General features: G+C 41.7%; 1 protein-coding gene across 1 annotated transcript; it reads right to left on the reverse strand.

Annotated features, from left to right (window-relative positions):
• Nucleotides 1-375: 375 nt before the first annotated feature.
• On the reverse strand, nt 376-14,118 carry LOC311514404 (OX-2 membrane glycoprotein-like). The gene is made up of 5 exons (XM_084616964.1): nt 14,037-14,118; nt 12,041-12,376; nt 3,379-3,684; nt 2,695-2,840; nt 376-630 (listed from the first exon to the last, which is right to left on the reverse strand). Exons 1-5 carry the CDS (start codon nt 14,083-14,085, stop codon nt 526-528), a joined length of 942 nt encoding a protein of 313 aa, XP_084473090.1. The 5' UTR covers nt 14,086-14,118; the 3' UTR covers nt 376-525.
• Nucleotides 14,119-22,742: the final 8,624 nt, after the last annotated feature.

Consider the following 22,742-nt stretch of genomic DNA (forward strand, 5'->3'; position numbering starts at 1 on the left):
GGCTCCTCTCAGTGTTATTTCTCTATCACTGTATTCGCAGCAACTCTCAGAGGAGTACCCACCACAAAGTTAATTCTTGCTTTATCTATTCCCTCTTTCAGATAGTTCAAAACTCCCAGCATCATAAAATACAGCACAGCCCCCCAGGCCTCGAAGAAACAGCCTTCGGGTTCGTGGCATTAGAAGCAACAACAAACAATACGCATAATACAAAGATGTTAGAAAATACAAAACTTGTGTTTTATTGTGCAGATCTGCAAAACTATAATTTAACAGTCTCTGATAAATACCTACTGCATTATATATACAACTACGCTTATTGGCTCATTTATTCAAACATAAATAGAAATAAAAAAAATTTGTGGGATTTTTTTTTTTGTATAAAACATGGCAAGTTGCACGTAATGTGATTCATGTGGAAGTCTGAGATGTTACAAATACAGCTAGACATCAGTTTCACACATCCAAACCCAGTACTGTTTTCATTTCACCACTGTAAGGCAAAATTCTCCCAACACCATGCGTTCATCTGTCCAAGAGTTCTCTAAAGGGAGGAAGCTTGTCAGGGCCTTGTTTATCATTTTTAGTGCGCTGTCCATGCCTCATGTCCTTGGTGCATATGGGAAGAACCTGGCAGAAGAGAAAAACATTGCTTTTTTATAAAATGTGAATGATTTTGGTGCTGGAGTAAGGCGCAAGGCTGACTGCCTTGTCTGCTGATGGACTGCTTCTGCCTGTACCAGAGATGGAGGACAAGTTTCTCCCACATGGTCCCACCAATGGGACTCTAGTGATTAGAGCAGTACAGCCTCCAAAAGCGATCTTTAATCTTAGCCTCTCTGCACAGTGCTGCTTTCTCTACAATGTTGAGCTGTTGCTGAAAGTATTTTCCAGCAGTGGTTCCCCTGATTTTGTACTGAAAACTGTTTAAGGACCATACTGTAGATCAGACTAAACCATTTCCATTTTTGTTTCTCAAAACACAACTGAGGCTTGCTTCCAACAAGATAGGCATCATAGACCGGTGGATACGGACGGAGTCAGATCTGGATGATCTCTAGAAAGTCACTTCACTTTTTCTGTGCCTCAATTTCCCTACCTGAAAATGGAGTTAATGATATTCACCATCCTTTTCAAAATGCTTAGATATAAAAATGAAAGGTCATAGGCAAGAACTAAGTAGCAGCGTAAGGCATGCACAAAAGGGAGTGCTATGATTTTCCATTGATAGTGAAATTTACACAGTGATTGATTTTTGGGACCTCCCTCCCTGCACCCCCCTCTGCCACATATACACACAAATAGATGGGGTAATTTCTAGATACTCCCTATCCTGGCTCGGGTACAGGGGCAGCTATTTTAATCTGAGCCCTATTTCCTACAGATCTCTGAGTCACCTTCTGCTCTGCATTACAGGTGTGTGCTATAAGTTTATGGTTTCAAGAGTTCTAAAACATTTATTGCCTCAATTTAAAATGGTTCAAAGTATTAGGAATATGTGGCTACAAAACCGTAGTTTCAGTTTGTTGTTTTACTCTATGTTAGGCCAAGCCATGGGCACAGAGCACTGTAAAGGAGCAAAAGGCTTAAGCCAAGTGGCTTAGTGTTATTAGGCTATTTAATCAAGTTGTTCAGCCATGTGTGATGGGGCAAGGCCAGATGGCTATAGAAAAGTAGTGGGAGACAGATATATTAGCTCCAGGCTAAACCAATCCCTGGTACCAGGATAAGTGAAATGGCAGCTGCTCCCGGTCACTTAAGACACCTGGGGCCAATTAAGAACTTTCCAGAAGGCAGGGAGAATGCTAGGTTGATTGGGACACCTGAAGCCAATCAGGGGCTGGCTGAAACTAGTTAAAAGCCTCCCAGCCAGTCAGGTGGGTGTGCCTGTCAGGAGCTGTGAGAGGAAGCTGAGCTGTTGGAGAGGCTGAGTAATACACACCATATCAGGCACAAGGAAGGAGGCCCTGAGGTAAGGGTGAAGTGGAGCTTGAGGAAGTGAGGGCTGCTGTGTGGGGGAAGTAGCCCAGGGAATTGTACATGTCATGTTTCTAAAAGGTCAGCTACCATAGCTGATACTATTAGGGTCCCTGGGCTGGAGCCCAGAGTAGAGGGTGGGCCTGGGCTCCCCCCCTCCCCACCTTTGCCCCCTGATTAATCACTGAGACTGGGAGACAACAGAGACTGTGCAAGGAAGGATAACTTCTCCTCACCTCCCTCGCTGGCTTATGATGAAAATGGCTCAGTAGACTGTGACCCTTGTCTCTAGAGAAAGAAGGGTTACGTGGAGGGTCACAGTGAGACTATGAGGCTAGTGAAATCCTCCAGGAAATGCGGGACCCACGGAGGCAAGGACATAGCTTTGTCACACATGTTAAACTGGTTTTGAGCCATTTTAGTTTGAGCCCTGTTCCACACAGACCCCTGAGTCTCTCTTTGCTCTGTATTACAGGCGCCTGTACTATCAGGACCAGAAGAACCCTGTGACTTCGAAGACTGGAGCCTGAGTTTGACTGTGTTACAGCAGCATTGTCATATTCTCAAACAAGATTACACAGGAATCACAAAACACTCAGAGGCAAGTTTGACAAGTATTGACAAACCCAATGTTTAAAGTCTGGGTTCAGTGTAGCAGCCATGAGTTTATTTACTAGCACAGACTAGCCCCTGAAGAGGTATTTTGGGAAAACTCACCCAACAGAGATCAGCTTTGTTTCTATCCATTTGGTGTTGTCGCTTCCAGCGGATGGACAAGATGCAGAAGCAGATGCACAAGAGCCCCAAGGGAATCAAAGCAACCAATACGTAGATTGTTACAGCATCGACTGTTGCTGATTGGCCTGTAGGGAAATCAGCAAGCCTTTAACATGGTCTGCCACTGAATAACTATCTGTCAAACACTCCTTCACCATTCTCCAAGGGAAAGAAGAAAAAGGGAAGGATATGGGTACAGGGGTCTGACAGAGAAGGGAGAGGGGCAAACATGCAGTGGCATATATGAGGGGCACTTCCAAACAAAATTCCTTTCACCGGGGCCTCATGCACTGTTTATATACACAACAGTTTGTGCCCAAGGTTTTTGTGGGGGCCATTTTATTTCTGTGGCCTGGTGTTACGTGAGTGTCACCACCAGTCACTCTTCTCTCTCTCCCATGTGTACCAGACCCACCTCCCCACTTCTCTCAGCTGCCCCAAAGGTCCTTGTCCTCTCTCCCTCCTGTGCCAAGAGTGCCATCATTCTCTTCCAGCTTTTCTGGGAGCACCTCCCTTTCTTCTGCCCCAGCCTCCCCTCCTTTGAACTGCCTCTTTCTCTTCTCCCTCCTGTATCAGAGAACACAGCTTCCTTTTTCCTCTTCCCCACACCAAGCTCACACTCACCCTGGACCTGCCCATCCTTGGACAGAGTCAGCGTCACGTTTAAGAGCGGATGTTGGATCACACAGCCAGCTGGGTTCTCCCAGTGAATCCTGGAGGGGACATGTGTGAAATTGCTGATAACAGTCACAGTCTGGTCTGAGTGATTGATGAGATACTGTCCTGGCTCCTGCTGAAGGTGATGGGACAGGTTCCAGCTGATCACTGGAGCTGGTTTCCCTGTTACTGAGCAGCTTATTTCCAGCACCTCCTCCTCACCATTGTCTGCACTGGACACGAGCTTGGCCTCCAGTATGGGCTCTGATATTGCTGTTAAGCACAAGAAGGAAAACCTGTTATTAACACTTGCAGCTCTGTCACTATGGTAGCTTAGCGAGCATGCTTGGGCAAAGAGGAACTTGGTGCCTGTGTCTACTGTTGACTGAAGAGAACAAGGACGGCATTCGGTTTTACTGCTCAGTGCTGTCTATCGTCTCAACCTGACAGGGTCCAGCTTGTGATACATGGACTTTCAAAACGTCAGACAACAATGCCAAAATGAAGAAGTCATGGAGGCACAGGGTCTGCACTAGGCCATAGCTTTTAAACAATCCCTTAAAAGAACCCCTTCAATGCACCAGACTCCCAGGGGGATTTCACTCTTCCTTAAGGGTTTCCCACACAACCTCAACGACTCCAAGACTGAGGGTTGGTCCACACAAGGAAAGTTAGGTCAGTCAAACTCCATTGCTCCAGTGTGTGAAAAATTCATACCGCTGAGAGACATAGTTAAACTGACTTAAGCCCCAGTGTAGACAGCACTAGGTCAACCTAGTTACCACCTTTCAGAGAGGTGGATTTACTACAGGGAATGAAGAATCCTTTTCGTTGCTGTATTGTGTGTACACTATAGCTCTATAGCTGCATTGCTCCAGCTGTGCCACTGTGTCATTTCTAGTTTAGACATAGCCTGAGCCTCTGGGCTCCAGCACACCTGTTTCACACCCTGAGCTCTGCCCCGCAAGTCCAATTGAGATGGTCTCTGAAGAGGAGTCTTTTTGTCCTATTCTGGGATCAATGCACCTCAGCTAGTATTTGCAGTGATCTCAGGCAGCCTTTCCAAAACAGAGTAGGGTTTGTTAGCCAACTAGAACACAGCGTTACCAGGTCCTTAGGTTAGTATAGAGGTGCAAAGGCCAAGACAGAGTTCAGACTGGCCAGTGTCAGGGCTCTAACCAGCCAAGCTGCTGTAGAAGCCATCTTGGCCGGTTTCAGCCTGTCCTTAAATGACCCATTCAGACCTCCCCAGACAGTTAGGTGACCCAGCACCTCATATCTTCTGCTCTGCCTCAAAAGCAGCTTTTTAAACTCTTTGTGCTTGGTACATAGCAATTCAAACTTCAGAGGGAAACTGAAGCATGCATCGGAATAATAAAAATATTAGCCAAATTCCCACATTCCTCAAAGAAGAAAGCAGCCAAATCAGAGGCGGGGAGAATAGAAACGTGGGTGTCACAGACCAAGACTCAATAACATCATTATCAGATTTCAACAATAGTGCAAAAGAGTCAGTAAAAAGCAGCAGGTGGTGTACATGGGAAGTAAGAAATCAAATGTAGCTCTAAAATTGGTGATCGTCTCCACTCAGCCAGATTTCTGTTTCTTTTCTGTTTAATTTTTTAAGGGGAATTACTGCTAGATGAAAGATTCTGGGGCTCTCAGCCCTGCAACTGAAGTCCTCTGTTTATACAAAAGTAGTGCAAGCTTCCCCACACAGACAACTTCCAATCAATGTATGATAACATTTACTGCATATTTATGTGGTCATGTAACTGCAGCTGATCAGTGTCTGTCAATAATGTGCACATTTTTTTTTGTTTCTTTTACATGACATTTAGGGTGTGTTTATATTTAGAGATTATTATCATTATTAAGGACAAGATTTACAAAAATGGGTTCCTGAAGTTAGGTGGCAAAATATGGCTTTAGAAACCAGAGGCTTGGTTTTCACAAGTGCTGAGTGAGCATCCAGCAGCTCCCATTAACTGCAACAGGAGCTGATGGGTGCTCAGCACTTGTGAAAACCAATTCACTTATTCAGATTCCCCCATCCTGCCAAGACTTATGTGGGCACGTAACTTCACACATGTGAATAGTTCCATGACGTTCGGTGCGACCACTCATCTAAGTGACAGGTTTCAGAGTAGCAGCCATGTTAGTCTGTATCCGCAAAAAGAACAGGAGGACTTGTGGCACCTTAGAGACTAACCAATTTATTTGAGCATAAGCTTTCGTGAGCTACAGCTCACTTCATCGGATGCATTCAGTGGAAAATGTTCACAGTGGAAAATGTTCCTGTTCTTTCATCTAAGTGATGCATCTGTGTAGGATTAGAGCCTAAATATGGGATTAGAAGCCCAAACGTAGCCACCTATTTTTGAAAATCTTGACCATAGTGTTATGTAATTGCAGCCACAGCAGCTCTAATTTAATTTGAGTCAGAGCTAAGAGATCTGCTGTGATGAATGAGTATATTATGTGGGCAATGCAACTTTTATGCTGTGATGAACTATTCATTACCTAACTTTGAAGTGCTGGGCTTGTGAGTGATGTGATCGATAACTTCATTGCCATCATTAGCAACTGTACCAATTTTTAAACAAACATTTTTATTTTTGGAAATTCCCAGGTTTATGAGTGTTTTATAAATCATTGCTTCCTCTTGCACACGTAAATGACGATATTATTCTTAAAAATTCATATTCATGGAACAGACGAGAAACTAACTTAAAGGAAAGTGTGGGATCAGCCAAGTTTATATTGGCTCCTGCAGATAGCTGTACCATTCAATATGCACCTGACAAGACTGGATGAATTTTCCAAGCCATAGTGGTAGGAGGGCAAAAGTAGGACATCATGTGGCAACCTAAATAATGGAGAGGCTACAGCCACTCCGTACTCAGAGTTGGAGACAGAGACATTCTAGAGGGGAACTGTCATAAATATAAAGGGAAGGGTAAACCCCTTTAAAATCCCTCCTGGCCAGAGAAAAAAATCCTCTCACCTGTAAAGGGTTAAGAAGCTAAAGGTAACCTCACTGGCACTTGACCAAAATGACCAATGAGGAGACAAGATACTTTCAAAAGCTGGGAGGAGGGAGAGAAACAAAGGGTCTGTGTGTCTGTCTATATGCTGGTTTCTGCTGGGGATAGACCAGGAATGGAGTCTTAGAACTTTTAGTAAGTAATCTAGCTAGGCATGTGTTAGATTATGATTTCTTTAAATAGCTGAGAAAAGAATTGTGCTGAATAGAATAACTATTTCTGTCTGTGTATCTTTTTTGTAACTTAAGGTTTTGCCTAGAGGGGTTCTCTATGTTTTGAATCTAATTGCAAATTGGTGAGGCTTTTTATTTAACATTTCCCAGGAAAGGGGGGGTGCAAGTGTTGGAAGGATTGTTCATTGTTCTTAAGATCCAAGGATCTGGGTCTGTAGTCACCTAGGCAAATTGGTGAGGCTTTTTACCAAACCTTGTCCAAAGCAAGGTTTTGGGAAGTATTTTGGGGGGAAAGACGCGTCCAAACAGCTCTTCCCCAGTAACCAGTATTTGCTTGGTGGTGGTAGTGGCCAATCCAAGGACAAACGGTGGAATATTTTGTACCTTGGGGAAGTTTTGACCTAAGCTGGTAAAGAGAAGCTTAGGAGGTTTTTCATGCAGGTCCCCACATCTGTACCCTAGCGTTCAGAGTGGGGAAGGAACCTTGACAGGAACACTAAGCTGATCTTATTTTTTATCTTATGTCTCTCTCCCTACAATGAATTTCACGTACATTAGATTCTATGGCATGAGCAGTTTTTTTAAGTTGTACTTAATTTGTTTACAGTGGTTGTGCTTGCTCATGAGACTTCACCATCAGCTTCTCACTTCCCCGCATCACTGATCAAGAGAGGGACTGTCACATTACCCAACTGATAGTGCTGATAAATTACAATAGCGTTTTTCTTAAAACTGCAGTGTCAGAGCCAATGGGGATTTCAGCTGGAACTTCTCAAAGTCTCCCATGTAAGTCTGGAAATCGAAGGGCTCAGTCACACAAAGAGCATTCTGTTTCAGTTCACAAATAACCCTTTGAACTTCTTCTTTTTTTCACTGGGTACATAAAAATAACAGCTTTTGACTACCTCCGCCCACTGCATAGGCTTCAAAACTGGATTGTGACATCCAGAAACAGAGAAGCAAAACCTACACAGATCACACAGGCCAATGTTTCCTGCAACGTTCCACTGGGAGGGCTTTAGGGGAGCATCAGCAAAGAATCATTTACAAGAATGTTTACTAATACACAGCACTTATATGACACCTCCCATTTCAAATCATTTTACCAAGTCACAGAGCAGTCACTGAGGCTCAGAGGTATCGGAGCTTGCCTAAAGTCACATACATCTACACAGGGGCAGACTAAGGTAGCAGCAAGTTTCAGAGCCTCAGGCTGTGGACTCAGACTTGCGCTACGGTGCACAAATAGCTGCCTAGACATTACGGCTCAGGCTAGAGCTCAAGCTCTGCTGCTGCAGGAAGGGGAAGGTAAGTCTACATGGCTCGTTTTAGTGCCATAGGGCGCGCTTGCGTCTGTAGATCCAGGCTCGGAGACTCGCCGCCATCGGTACTTTTTTCCTGTGTAGACATACGAGTAAATGGCAGTAAATGCTCCACTAAAGCCCTCCCAGTGGAACGTTGCAGAAATAGAACTATTGTCCCAAATCTCATTTCCTTCCAGTTCTGACTAGACCGTCCTCTGCCTACCCATATTAGAACAAAGGGTGATCACCACAGAAGACATATACAGCAGATCTCACCAATTCTCTGCCTAATTAGCTCTCCAACTTCAATATACAGAGGATGAAAAATGTTTCATTCATCTTTACTAACATTTGACAACTTTGGTTGTATTTAATTTTATTGTCTGTTATTAAATAATACAAAGGACACTCAGATATAAAGAATATAATCTACTCTAAGGGCCTGAACCTGATCCCACTGAAATCAGTGGAAGTTTTGCAACTGACTTCAAATGAGAGCAGGACTGGGTCTTATTTTAGGGCTTACAATTGTATCAGTGGATGTAGACAGGAATTGGGAGTGCCTCTGCCATTGACTCACTGCATGGCCTTTGGCAAGTAACTAGTTTCTTTGCACCTCACTTGCTCCATCTATGAAATAGGGATAGTACCTATCCATCATGCTTTGAGATCTTCAGAGGGCTGGTGCCATCTATGTGTAACTTATTTATAACATATCTAGATACACATGAACAAATTCCTAAAGGATTCTGTAAACTGGCCAATCTTGATTCTCCCTAAACTAGCCACTAGTTAACAATTGTTTCTCTCCCTCAGATTTAAACTTCGGCAACTTCTATTTATTCCTCTTTCGTAATATTTTGTAGATCTTAAATTCTGAAGGATATCATGTAATAAAAAACATGTTGGAGGGGATGCTTGGAGGTTTTTTTAAACTCAGGGAGTGTCTCCTACACACTATCATTTTCACAAGGTTTCTCTCTCCTGTTCTAGCAAGGCAGCTTTGAAATTCCCACCTGAAAACCTATCCATTTCCCCCATATCTATGCTTCCTGCACGTATGATATACACCACCTGATTTGACTTCACTTCCCTTAAACAGGTAGAAAGAAGTTACGGTGGCAACACAGGAAATAACGCACATATGAAATATAGAGGTCACAACTACCTGGCAATCACTAGAAGGTAAACTCCCTTGTAATCCCCACCAACCCCTCCAGGGCAAGTAAACTGACAATTTCAGTTCAAGCTGGGATCTCCATAAATTGATTTGCACCTTGCTGTGAGAGTGACTGTGGGTTTCAGAAACCCTTTGGGTCCATTCTCATATCATGTCCCTAGAGAGTAGGAATACTCCCCCCATCCTTTTAAAATATGTTAACTCCCATTAATAGCAACGAGAATAAATACATAAATCAGGGCTTTAAGTAGCTTTGAGACAGGGACACATGAATTGTGCAAAATGAGGTGCCTGTGCTGGGGACACCCAGTGCAGACTAAAAGATTTGTAATCTATTTGGACAGAGAGTGCAAAATATTTTTTTGAGGATAGCACTGGATGCGAAACAAAGGGAAAGGATCTTAGATATGATCTGGAATCCATCCAAGTGCTAAATCTTATTTTATATTTCAGAAAAGGTATGTTTGCCTTGTGTATTAAACAGTGATAAGATCCTTGTGTGTGTGATCCATCAATAACTAACATCCCTGATAAGGAGATGTCATACAGTCTTATTTGAGCACCTAGAAAGTTTAAACATTTAAAACAAACCATTCCCTGGCCTGTTCCTGTCTGGAATTATTAAGTGTTCTTGTAAACTGCCTGGACAATAGCCAGTATTTGCCAGCCCTAGGTCAGTGGCCCTATGAACATAACTAGAGTCTTTTCCAACATCTTTTTTAATACAGTCACCTGCTGGTTTAGCCTCAGACCTCTCTTCCTTCACAGGGTGGGCAAGTGAGTGATGTAGAACAATATTTACTCTGTGAGGGTGAAGTCCCACCAACCAGAATAACACAATCCCTACTGCTATTTTTTTAATTAGATGTTATCTCACCTTACAGGATCCTGAAGTACTTTATAAACTCTATTTGGTACAAAAAGCTCCTCAGAAATGCAGCTCTCTCTGTAGCAGATGATGGTAACCATAAGGTTTACATACAGGAGTGTGAGGAGAGAGAGAATTTTGGCCACCGGTATCAGGACAAATCCCTGCTCTTATCAAGAATGCCTTGGGATCTTAACACCCACATAGATCAGCCAGGACCTGGGCTTTTACAGTTTCATCTGGAAGACCCACATGCAGTAAACATTATAGAATTCAATCTGTTCACTTGAGAACAAAGAGCCAAGTTAATGCACCTGGGATCTGATTCAGCAGTTCCACTCATTATATTTCCATCATTAGAGCCAACATTTACATGGGAGCAGAATTCACCTTTCCTGTACTTGAGTGCGACCTCTGGCCCTCAGACTGTGTGTCTCACACATTTGCTGGAATGTATCCTCTGACTAAGTTCTCCATACAAAAACCTTAGCTTTTAATTAGTGTGGAGAAAAGGAAACGTGGGATTCCAGTAAGAATGAGACTTGTGATTATCCCCAAACTATAATTAACATTTGTCACCAACATAATTAAGAGGTCTCTGGTTACTTGCAGATATAAAAGTTTCCTCAGTTACATAATAATAAAATTAAGATTTTAAAGGGATATCAACTCTCGTGCTTCACAACCAGCCACTAACTGCTTGTGGGGAGGTTTCTCCTAGCCCAAATGCATATTATGATGTAATTGTTGCATATATGGATTTTATACCTTCTTCTGAAGCATCTGCTACCAGCTACCATGGAAGGGCTATTAGTCTCATTCCATATGGCAAGACCCACCATCATCCATTTTAACCAGTATTGTTTAATTTATTTATAACAGCACTTCACCCTTTATGTAAAAGTAGTAGTATAATGTTAAAAACAAAGACATCTCGCTCATATGAGACCAAACAACAACATTCAGCCAGTCGTTTTTTTTTCAAAAGTAGAACAAAACCACCAGAAAACTCTCAGAAACTCCAAACACTAACGTTTGTCAATTAGAGAAGTGAACAACGGTGAGGTTAGACTGTATACATTATGACCTAAACCACAGAAACAAATGTTCCTGAGAGCACGTGCATTCGCAGAAAGTAAGTACTTTTCAAAAGGAGAAGTTTGCTATTGGGCAGATCAGAGCAACGCAGAATATAGGGCTGAGTGCTCTGTAGACTTTGGAGAAAATCTCCCTGGTTTCAATGGTAAGAGAAAGGGCTTGGATGTGCAGGGCCTCCATTCTTGAGTTTACAGGATAAACAGAAAAGATATTTGTACACAATTCTTAATGCTATCCTGTAGCAAACAACCCAGTATTTTTTAAAAGCACATTTCCCTCCCCACTACCTAAAACGTTAAATTGACTTCTTCCCATAATTTGTCTCTTTAGGTTTAGGAATTAGTCATGGGTCCACTTGTCTCCTTCCCACCGGAAAGACAAAGCCTTTCTTCCTAGCCCCTTCGACTCCTCCACACTTTTTGTTCCTTCAGTTTTCCAGAATTGTTTCAGGAAGAAAAAAAAACCACCTTTAAACATCTGAATATTTTGTTTTGACTTTCTAAACAAAATATTTTGGTTTTTCAGTTCAAAATGACTGTGTCAAAATTTCCTTTTGTTTCAATAAAAGCAATCAAAAACATTTTAAAATGGTCAAAATCTAAACAAAACATTTACATTTTGTCAAAACTAAACCTTTTGTTTGACCCCCAAATGAATTATTGTTTTTACTTTACAATTTTCCCCCCCCAAAATTTTTTTTTTAATTATTTTTGGTTTGACCCAAACTGTTTTGGTTTAGGTTGTTTTTTTTTTTAATTACCATCCATTATTCACACAACTCTGCTCACCACTGCTTCCCTATCAGAGGTAAAAAACCAATGAGGAAGGGAAAATTAGGTCACCTTCCCACTGAGAAAGAGAGAGATTAACCAGCGCTGCCACTAAAGACAATCACAAACTAGGGAAAGGCTGGAGTTTCTGAAAGGTCAAAGCCCCCCTTTGTGATGATGAGGTCTTACCATAAACCTTGAGGCATGTCCTGCCAGTGATGGATCCCATGGGAAATGTGTTGAAGATACATTTGTAACAGCCTTCGTCCTGCAGGGTGACTGCATGAACAGTAATGGCAGAGACCGTCAGCTCACTCTGGGTGAAGTTCACACGGCTGCTATAGTTACCCAGGATTCTGTGTCCGTTAATCCTGCTGTAGGTTGCTATGTTGCCTTTGCCCTCTCCACTCTCCTTCTGCCAGGTGACTTGCAGCACTTCATGATCCATGACAAGCTGGCATTGGAAAGTAACATTTTCTCCAGTCTTGGACGATTGGACCTTCCTATGAATGACCTGCAGTGAGCCTGTGGGCAGACAGGACACATAATTTTGAGATTCCCTTTCATTCACCATGGCACATACTAAACAGAAATTCCATTATTTACCAAGGCAACACCCCTCTGCAACTTCTGAGTGAGAATTCTTGGCATGCTTTGCCTGCAGACCTTCCATAAAGAGATTCCCTGTGAATCAGACTGGGACATGAAACTTCACCACGATGAATAAAGCAACTCCTAGCCCATTCAATCCTAGGCCTGTCTGCTCAAGTTTCCAGCAAGAAAGCCAGTTCAGATCACAAGAACAAGGGCAATTACATTATTTGTGATGAGGACATTTGTCTGCTTGATCTGACTCACACAACACTTACTCTTAAGCTAATGAACAGCTCCACTATATTAATGATTTCTGGACCCTGTGGACATCTGTCCAATTGGAAGGGAATTCATAAAGCCCTAGCCACCCACCTTGCCCTTAACACACATTTTGACATCCCCTACATACACATCTATCAGAGACCAGAAAGGTTAGGTCAAGTCAGACTGAAGTTTAGAGCGAATGCTTCAATTATAACTTATTTTCCAACCATAGTCCATGGACCACTAGCCACCTGCAGAGCCCTTTCTGACAGCTCGTAGAATAAAATGTTCTGAGAACCAGTATTAGTGGCAGGTTTCAGAGTAACAGCCGTGTTAGTCTGTATTCGCAAAAAGAAAAGGAGTACTTGTGGCACCCTAGAGACTAACCAATTTATTTGAGCATGAGCTTTCGTGAGCTACAGCTTATCAGTTAGAAGGGGACATGCCCATGAAAACCTGTTTCTCGAAGCCAGAGAATCATGGGAGTGGAGCTCACCATGCAAAATTATTGTCCTTCTTCTCTTTAAATGAATAGAAGCAGGCTGAAATGCCATTAAGGCGACAAGTGGGAGATTTCCAGTCTTAATCTTTCACTCAACACTACTTTTCTCACAAAGCCAAAGTTAACATTACTTGGTTAGTTTACATCAGTATGTGTACCATACACCAGCATATGAAGAAAGATGCCAGCAACAACAGGCACTGCATTGAAAAGAGTGTTTTGTACATTAACTGCTGCTTCACAATCCACATGAGAAACTACATATAGTGTTCTTGAAGAGGTAGACGGTTGTCCCATAATACGATGTGGCTATATTTCTTTTACACAGGGCAGTGTGGCAAGGATCAATTAGCCTGTATATCAGTCATTACAAACGACCCCATCTTGACCAGAAAGAATCCATTTACACTCCATAACCAAAATCTCTGTCGTAACGTAAGCTGAAAGCAGTCGTAGTTTAGGTAGCTCGTTTGCTTATTGTAGTTTGAAAATAAATATGTCCACATACCTCGAGCTAATGGATACACTCCTTTTAAATCAAACTAAAGACACTATAAATAAAATCAGAAACATGAATAATGCAGTGACAGCACAGGAAGCATTATCAAGCTCATTTCTGCTTATCTCCAGGTCACATCACCAAGCACAACACAGCTGTGTGTCTGGCCAGAAGTGTTATATCATTGATGGCGTTAATCAGGAGGTGGTAAATGAGGAGCAAGGGGTTCTGCAAAGATCTTATAAGAGCTGTACATCACCAGGTTAGCAGGATGTTTGGTCAACAAAGTTTCACATACAATTTTAGCCAAAGAATAGAAAATTTACCTGCTGCTATCGCCCAGACCCAAGAGAAGAAAATGCATGTGAATATCATCTCAGCTGTGCGATCAACTAGACGAGCAGGCAACAGAAGGCATTCAGTTCTGAACTTCCCTTTTTATACACTACTCCCTTTTGGGACATGCCAGTTCGTCATCTACTGTAAATTATATAATTAGACTCTTCCCTTCCGCAATAACAGTACATTTCCTTTGTAGAGCAGCTAAGAGAAATTCCCATTGAAACCTGGATATACTGATGACTACTGCTGCTTTGTAATTCAGAAAAACAAGTATTGGCAGCTAATATGGATGATCTTTCATCTGCACTCATGGAAATTTAAACACAAAGGTAAATGCAGTTGTGTGTATGTGTGTTCATCTGGCTACAAATAAAGGAGAACTAAAAGATGGGATATTGGGAAAGGGAAGGTTAGATGTCACGAGTGGATGCATGTTGGAGGATCTAATTTTCAATCTGCCGGTTGATAACAAGGAATATTATTCTGAAGGTCTCCAGCATAATCCCAACACTCCATAATTCTGCATGATCTACTGGAGAGAAACATGGGCTGGAATAGCCGACTGTAGTGTCAATCTTGAAGGAGATGTATGGACAGAGCGGAGTGAGAGTTAAAAAGACAAAAGAGGGTTTGTTGGAAATCAGGACTAAGGTGAATGGGAATAGCAGGGGTGTTGCAGGAAGTATTGCCAAACTCAAAAAAGATTATCTTGTGGTTTTTTGGCCTGTCCTTTGATCTTCCAATTCCTCCTCCCCATCCCCTGGCTCTCCCTCTCTTTGTCAATTAATGCTGTCTCTTCCCTCAAATTTATTGAGTTAACGTGATTTTGGCCCCAACTGCAGAAGCTCTCACCCCCACATCTGTCTGTTTCCTGCCCAGCAAACAGTCCTGTCTCTTCAGTCTCTGGTTCGAGTCTGTCCCCCAGCCTCAGCTCTGCTTCTCCGAGGCTCTTCGCCGCCCCTTTCCCCCCACCTACCAGGCCTGGGTGATGCAGCAGAGTCCCTCACTCCCCTTTAAAGGCCAGGTGTTACAAGGTGGGAGGAGCAGAGACGTCAGAGGAGGCAGAGGAGGTGTTCTGTTCCCCCTCGCCCCATGAGAATGGCGTCAGGTTGCTGAGGAGAGGAAGAGAGCTCTGCCTGTAGCTGCTGATTGGTTGCTTTGGCCCAGGAAGCTGGCAAGTAGGGCAGGCAGCCATTCAGAGAGGGTTTGCTCCCCAGCATGGCTCAAATTCTCCTGGGGGCTGTAGGGTCTCGTGTCATTGTCCGATGGGTGCTAGCCCCTGCCAAAATCCAGTCACTCAAAATCATCATGAGAGTTGGCAACACTATGAAAACTGGTGAATACTGAACACTGGGGAATATTCCAAATCTGTTTATAACATTTTCTGTGTACATTACATTTGTTTACTACAAAATGGTATGGTACTGTTTCTTTGAATTTTGGCAGTCAGCTACTGGCATCTAATTAATCAGGGTTTTATATACAATAGCCCTGAAGTTTAACTCCATGTAACACTTTCTGAAAAGTCCTGAAGACAGAACACTAGACTTTCAGACAAGCTCAAGCTCAGATTTTCAGAAGAGCTCTGCTCCCATGCAGGCAGCTAAAGAGAAAGGCCAGAATTTCCTAAGTGCTCATACAACAGCTTTCAACGTTAACGCAATGGGCTCCAAAAACTCTTGACAATGTGGTATAGATTGTGGGTAGAGTTGGCTGAAAATTTTTGTCCAAAACATTTTCTTGGCTGAAAAATGCAGATTTGGGTCAACCAAAACATTTCACAAATTTGTGTCAAATTCATTAACTAATTTTGGCTAATAAATAAATAAAATCAGAAAAAAATTTAAATGTTTCATTTTCACATTTTCAAGAAGAAAATGCCACGTTTTGTTCAGGATTTTTACTGCAATTTTGTAAAAATATTAAACTCAAAAGCCAAACAGAATGTTCGGTTTCAAGTCAAATAAAATGTTTAATTTTACTCACAATGATTTTTTTTTTCATTTTTTGGTTCACACGGTTGTAATTGTGGGTACCAAGCCTTTTGACAATTCTGGCCATAGTTCTTACTCTAATTTTTAATGGTTCAGAATGCACATAAAAGATAGTTAAAACTTAGAGAGGCAGCATGGTCTGGTAGACTGACCACATGACTGGCAGCTAGGTATTCCCAAATTTTAATCCCTGCCACTGATTTTCTGGGTGGTGTTAAACAAGTCTAAACAAGTTAAACAAGTCTCTTATTCTCTCTGTGCCTCAATTTCCTCATCTGTACAACAGGAGTAATACAAACCTACGTCATTGGATGTTGTGGGTAGAACTTAGAGTTATTTTTATGAATCTCTTCATTTGATTAGTTTAGTCCATTATTCTCACTGTCAGTTGTCTGTAAACAGGTAATTATTTGTATTAATTTGTTGATAATGCAAATTCTTCAGTAGCTTAAGCCAGCAAATCTCAGCCTGTAGATTGCTCACAAACAGCCTTCACTCAGTTACTCTCTATTCAGAATTTGCTTCTTAGACGTCAATTGATTACCTGAATCCTATGGTGTTCTTTCGGTTTCCTGACTGGATGACCTTTTATAAACTGTTATGACACACACAAAAAATTGTTTTTTATTAAGCAAATCTTAGATGCAGGCCTGAAATTTATGGTCCTTGTATGAATATTCAAACAATCTTTCAGTTGCACAAATATTTGTGAAAGGCAAACAAAAACAGCAGGCCCAAATCAAAATATTATTCCAAATTCTCCAAAACGTTCACAAAAACATTTCCTTTTGTGTCTTAGCTCTCATTCTGAGGATTAATTCATTAATGCTATAAGAATGTAAAGGGTTAAGTATCAGTATTACTATATGATTAGAAAAAATATTTTTATTGTGGGTTTGAATAGGCTGCTTGTTTTATGAATACCTAAATATGCTCTCTAGGGTGTCTTTGTAAGACAAACATATCACACTGCTACCAGGAACAAGTAATCTGGCCTGGATTTAAGAAGGAACCATATTCTCAATATTTCATTGCTACTTTAAATGAAACTCAAATCACTTCATGTTTTCATACTTCTTTTTTCTTTTTAAAGAGATCCTGACAGTGTGGTTTCTTTCTTTATTTTTTTAAAACATTTATCATTTTCAGTGTCCCACTCTGCTGCTTGATTCCTGCTAGGAAGCTGTTCTCCCTTTGCAGTGTTTCTGGCCCAACCAAAAATATCAAGTACTTGAAATTTAAGAAAGACTGTCCTTGTGAGATTTCCAGCACAATTTTCCAGATGCTAGAAATTCAGATAGCTTTAGCTGCAGAATGAAACACTGGAATACTGATTCCAAGTGACAGGAAGAACTTGTAGTTCTGAACAGGTGAATTTTGTAGTTTACAAAATATCAAATTTATAATTTCTCAAGGTGTCAGAATTTCTCATACCTGCGTTAAGCCAGCACAGCTCCACTGAAGTCAATGAAATTTGACTTACATGCATGCATGCACTTACATCAAGTCTGGCCTTAGCTCCCACATTTTTCACTAATGGGATACTGATCTGTAGAGAGAAAAGCCCAGATATATTTCAGGCTTAGCTAATGCAGTTTCTTCAATTAGCAGTGTTATATAATTATTATATTATAATATTTAACTGAAGCTTTTCCAGCTGAACTGCACCATCCAGTGATCAAAACAGGAACTTCATTTTATTATTTGTTAAAACTCTATCATGGTCACCATTAAGAGTTTGAATTGCTATTTGCAGGAAGCATAGGTGCTGGAACCCTCTGGCTTGAAGTCGTAACAACAACCCAAATACATAGTTTCCGCCTTCAGTGCCTCACAAAATTTTATTCACCCAGAGTGAATAAACTTTTATAGAAGAATAAAAATAACCATTCAACATTATGGTAAAGGATAGATATTGTAGCTGGTGTAGTGTTATTATAACACTGATTTACTATATTCCTTATACTGGTACAAAGAAGCCTATATTCCCTAATTCATTGGAATACTGTGGTAATAACTATGCAAAGGCAAAGCTGTAAGAGTTTGACAGGGGCCACTATGTGAGAAACGACACATTGACTCTTATTGCTATCCTAATTTAATATGCAGTTAAACATTCTAATCCTTTTAATAATGATCTAGATTCTCTCTCCACTTCAAAGTAACTCAACAGAAGACTTCAGACTTATTCTAACCCAGTCGTGGAACAGTAACAATGCTGTGGGATTCATGTGAACTATCCCACCTAAGCAACCCAGGCCACGAATGAAACTACTAAAAATATTGCAGAATGAATACGTTCAGGAAAAAAATCACAATCTGTTCTCCGAACAAATAGCCACATTCAAATACATTCAGCTCTTGTACCTGTGCAGCATAGACAAGTTTCATGAAGCAGAGAGTTATGTAACGCATTACTGGGGTTTCAGTGTCTAGTTTCAAGGAGCTGCCAGTAACCTGGACTCAAAACAAGGCTCTCACTTCATCCACCACAGAATTTCAGCCATTCCTAGAGTGAGGCAAACATCCATTTAACTGCAACCCCATGCAACAGTTTAGGACAGGAAGAAGTAAAGGATCCTGTACCCAAATGAAGGTCCTTGATGTCATGCTCAAGTGTTGGTAGACCGAATGCGTGGAAGCAGCGAGGCACAGCACTTGCAGTATCATAGTAAACCCTCTAAATCCATGCTGGGATTTGGAGACCTACAACATGACCAGGATAAGGAGACCAAAGTGTCTGTATTTTGGAAAGGCATAATAAATAAAATCCCACAAGGAGGAACTGTCCTTTAACTATTCTAGCCTATGAGCAAATTACTGCAAGGCTCCAGAGGGAGTGGAGGGCTGGGTGCCTGTAGAACCATGCCATGCTACCAGGGGGCGTGAACCGGGACAACCCTCTGTCAGAGTAGGCTACAGTTAACACCTGTTAATTAAGACTGTAAACACACAGTTAGCAAGTGTAGCATAGATAAACGACTGAGAGAGAGGTTGCTTAGCTGCCACATCTCTCACAGTGCAACATGTTCACCTGTAAAGCCACAAGCGCGCACCCTGCAGCATGTGCTGTGAAATCATCTTTAGACAGAGTCAGCTCTTTGGTTAACCACGCTCTGCGAGTTAGACCTGCACTTCAGGTGACACTGCTGCAGTGCTTCATGCCTTATTGCATCACCACTGGCGTCTTATCAGTGTCCCCCCCATCAATATATCTACGATAAAATGGCTTATTTAAGAAGCACTGGATCCCTGAGCTCTCCCCTCTGACTGATTTTGTTTCAGGTTCCTCCATTGTTCAGAGGTCTCATTCTTTCCTGTAACTCCATAGGCTCTGAGCAAACAAATAAAAGCAAGGAGAGTTTTTGTGCTGCTCTCCTAGTGGAATCATAAAAAGAAAGCAAAAATGAAATATAGCTGAGATTCAGTATTTATGTTGAGTTTTGGTTTTTTGTTGCCTTTTTTTTTTTAAACTAACTTTTGTCGCTCCGTTTCTCAGAAAAAGCTGGGTAACAAGAGACTGTGGTTTCTGTTTGGTAAGAAAACCCAGCAGTGATGTTTTAGTCTCACATCTCAGTAACAACTCAGCTTCTCCTTGTTTGAGGGTAGAGGCCATGAGCAACAAACTGACTTCTCTCTCACTCCAGCATCTCAGGAAGTGACAGCAGTCATTCTTCCCTTCTGTCTTCCTGTCCACACCCACACTTGTCAAAAAGAGATGATCTGCAGTGGAGATTTGGTATGCTGAATTTGGGTGCACATGAAGATGGTGTCATAAAGTGATTCTACCTGCCCACTAGGTTTTTGATTTCTAAAAGTCCTGGTAGAAAATACAACTAAAACAGGAGTCAAAAAGAAGAAACTACCTGCTTTCCAGAGCTGCTGAGATTATTTGAAAGGATGGGGAACTGCCTACCAAAAATGAGGTAGGTTCAATATCCATTTATGTTCAAAGATTGGCGTAAGAGGCTAAGGAGAAGGGCTAAAGCTGATAGATGTTTTGTGAAACGTAGGAACAAACAGGGACAAATGGCACCCAAGACTGAACCTGTCTTATGTGATCACTTAAAGGGGCCATCAGAAATCTGTTGCTTAACTGAGATGATCTGCTAATCAAGGCCAAGTAAAATTGTACTCAATATGTTTAAAGATAGAAAATTACCTCATTATAATATTTAGCTCTTATATAAAGCTCTTCATCCGTAACTCTCAAAGCACTTCACTGACGTGGTAAGTAACAACCCCATTTTATAGATGGGGAAAATGAGGCACAGTTCAACTGACTGGCCTGGGGTCACACAGGTCAGTTGCAGAGCCAGGAAAAGAGGTCAGAATAGATGATCACAACAGTCCCTTCAAACCTTAAAAAAATCTATGAAAACCCAGATCTTGAGTCTCAGTCCTGTCTTCTATCCCTAGCATGTGTTCCTTAAGGACAGTGTCTTGTACAGTTATACTGGATAGCAGGCTGCAAACATAAGAAAAGACATCACACTGGCTGTTTAAGATTCTTGGGATCCCTTCACTGTATCAAGTAAGAGAAGTACTCTATTTAAAATCACCTAGTTTCTCATAGGGCATACATAGGATGTCTAGCACCAACAAGTTGCAGGTCCAGCTCTGCCGGGGAGGGGATGGGGGGTAATGGTTTCTAAAAGGTTTGATGCCAGTTCAGAGCCAAACTTCTCAGCTGATGTCACAAAGAGGTGGGAGATGGTCGTAGATGTTCCCCTTCTAGCTCTGGCAGATGAACTTATGGGATATTTCTAGAGTTTAATCACATCCCAATGTGCCACTGTTCCATACTATATCTGTAGCTATGGTACCACCAAGAAAACTGTCTCAAGGGGCTGTTCCCACAGTACTATAGAAATACAGATTTCATTCAATAAAAGTAGAAATAGTCACCCGATGACATTCCGGGGTGCAATCCAGACCAGCAAGGGGATATTTCACCCCTGCCTGCAACCTGCAGTGCCTCACAATGCTTTGCTGCAACAGCTGCCACCTGGGCTGCTCATAGACAGACAAACAGCGTGCAGGGCACACCCAGAGTGTCTATATACAGCCACAGCCATGGTCCAGCAACTCTGACCCCAGCAGCCTATTACGAAACATCAGCCATGCTCTGGTTTCCAGTAGCCTTGGTTATTACTTGCAGGGTGACCCCAACATACTCCCAGTCCTGATTTTCCTCTCAAGAATGCGTGTTCTGTGATGTCTGGCCCTCTCCTGGGCAGTTCAGATAGATTAGGTCTATTACCCCTCTAAGGGAATCAACATACAACAGTCTGCTACTCACATCATTCGGTTTAAAGACAACACCAGATTAGTTTTAATTAAAGAATAAAACAAGTTCCTTTAACTATAAAGAGATAGATTTTAAGTGAGTTCAAGTATTAAAGCAGGTTTCAGAGTAGCAGCCGTGTTAGTCCGATGCATCCGATGAAGTGAGCTGAAGCTCACGAAAGCTTATGCTCCAATAAATGTGTTAGTCTCTAAGGTGCCACAAGTACACCTTTTCTTTTTAAGTATTAAAGTGTTAAACTCAGAAATAGTTACAAGAGATAAAACACTTTCTAAATTTCACAAACTAGACTTGGTTGAAGGTAACATTCTTACAACAGGTTCCCAGCAACATTGCTTAGCAAGTTTCAGGGCAGGATTTGCTCCCAAAGTCCATAGTCTGTGTCTTTTGTCTTCTTAGGTGGAAAAGAGAGAGAGATGGACAGGGAGATATAATATGGGGTAGTTTTGCCCCCTCACTTTAATAGTTCTGTCACCCTTTGAAATGCATTTTCCTGAAGGTTAATCCTTAGATAAAGGTCTTTCCAGCATGGAGACATGTGGGGGGGTCTCATCATGAAAGAGGTTTCATGCTGTTTGCTAAAATGCAGTTTTGCCTTGTCTCCCTCTTGCTGTTTCAAGGACCTCGTTTACCACTTATACATAAATTCAGGTACGCACACATTCCTTTTTTTAAGACCTGCTTGACGAGTCCTACCTAATTGAGGCTACATGGATTTGAACATGTGCTACCAACATTACTCTGGGGGAATTCATAACTTTACAGATAATGTTGCTACACACATTTCATCATATTATTGACCAGTGAGTTATTAGTTTTCAAATGATACCTCAAAAGACATATTTTGTAGAAAATATTATTAGAATGGTGTGTACGGTGACAATCTAGGGGTGCATTCGGTCACCCAAATACACTGGATTATAACTTTTGGAGACTTCTTTATGGAAGTAATTGTTTTTCACTCAACAAAGAGAGGTTTGCCCTGTGAGAACTTCAGTCTGCAAACTACACTGGATTGGGGCAGTTTAGGACTTCCATGGTACTTGGCAATAAACTGCATTTCACTATTCTGGCCTTGCTAGCCACTGTCCACAATTTGCGTTTGCTGAACTTAGTCATTCACCAGGGTCACAGGCTGGGATATGCCAGTCTTCTAAAAGTTAGAAGTCATTTCTCACACATGAACTTCCTCAAGGCCATTCCCATTTACCACAATGGCTATTATCTTTCAAGCCAGGCTTCTTGTTCTTTGTTTCATACACCTCACAGAAAGTGGCAGGTGCTGTCAGAAAACAAGACGTAGGGGGCAGATGTGTGGTTTCCTCTGTGATGCACATGTCGGCACGAACTGACAGAAGCAGTTTTTAAGGGGAAAAGGCTTTGCCTTG

The sequence above is a fragment of the Lepidochelys olivacea genome (genome assembly GCF_965140295.1).
Source record: "Lepidochelys olivacea isolate rLepOli2 genome assembly, chromosome: 1".
Taxonomy (NCBI): Eukaryota; Metazoa; Chordata; order Testudines; family Cheloniidae; genus Lepidochelys; species Lepidochelys olivacea.

Bases quoted from the DNA above. Each gene is read 5' to 3' on its own strand.
- LOC311514404 (XM_084616964.1), bottom strand. From the start codon at position 14,085: ATGATATTCACATGCATTTTCTTCTCTTGGGTCTGGGCGATAGCAGCA. The intron at 3,685-12,040 runs GTAAGACCTCAT...TGTGCTTAACAG, and splicing joins GACATGCCTCAAGGTTTATG to CAATATCAGAGCCCATACTG. The intron at 631-2,694 runs GTGAGTTTTCCC...CTCTTCTGCCAG, and splicing joins ACAAAGCTGATCTCTGTTGG to GTTCTTCCCATATGCACCAA.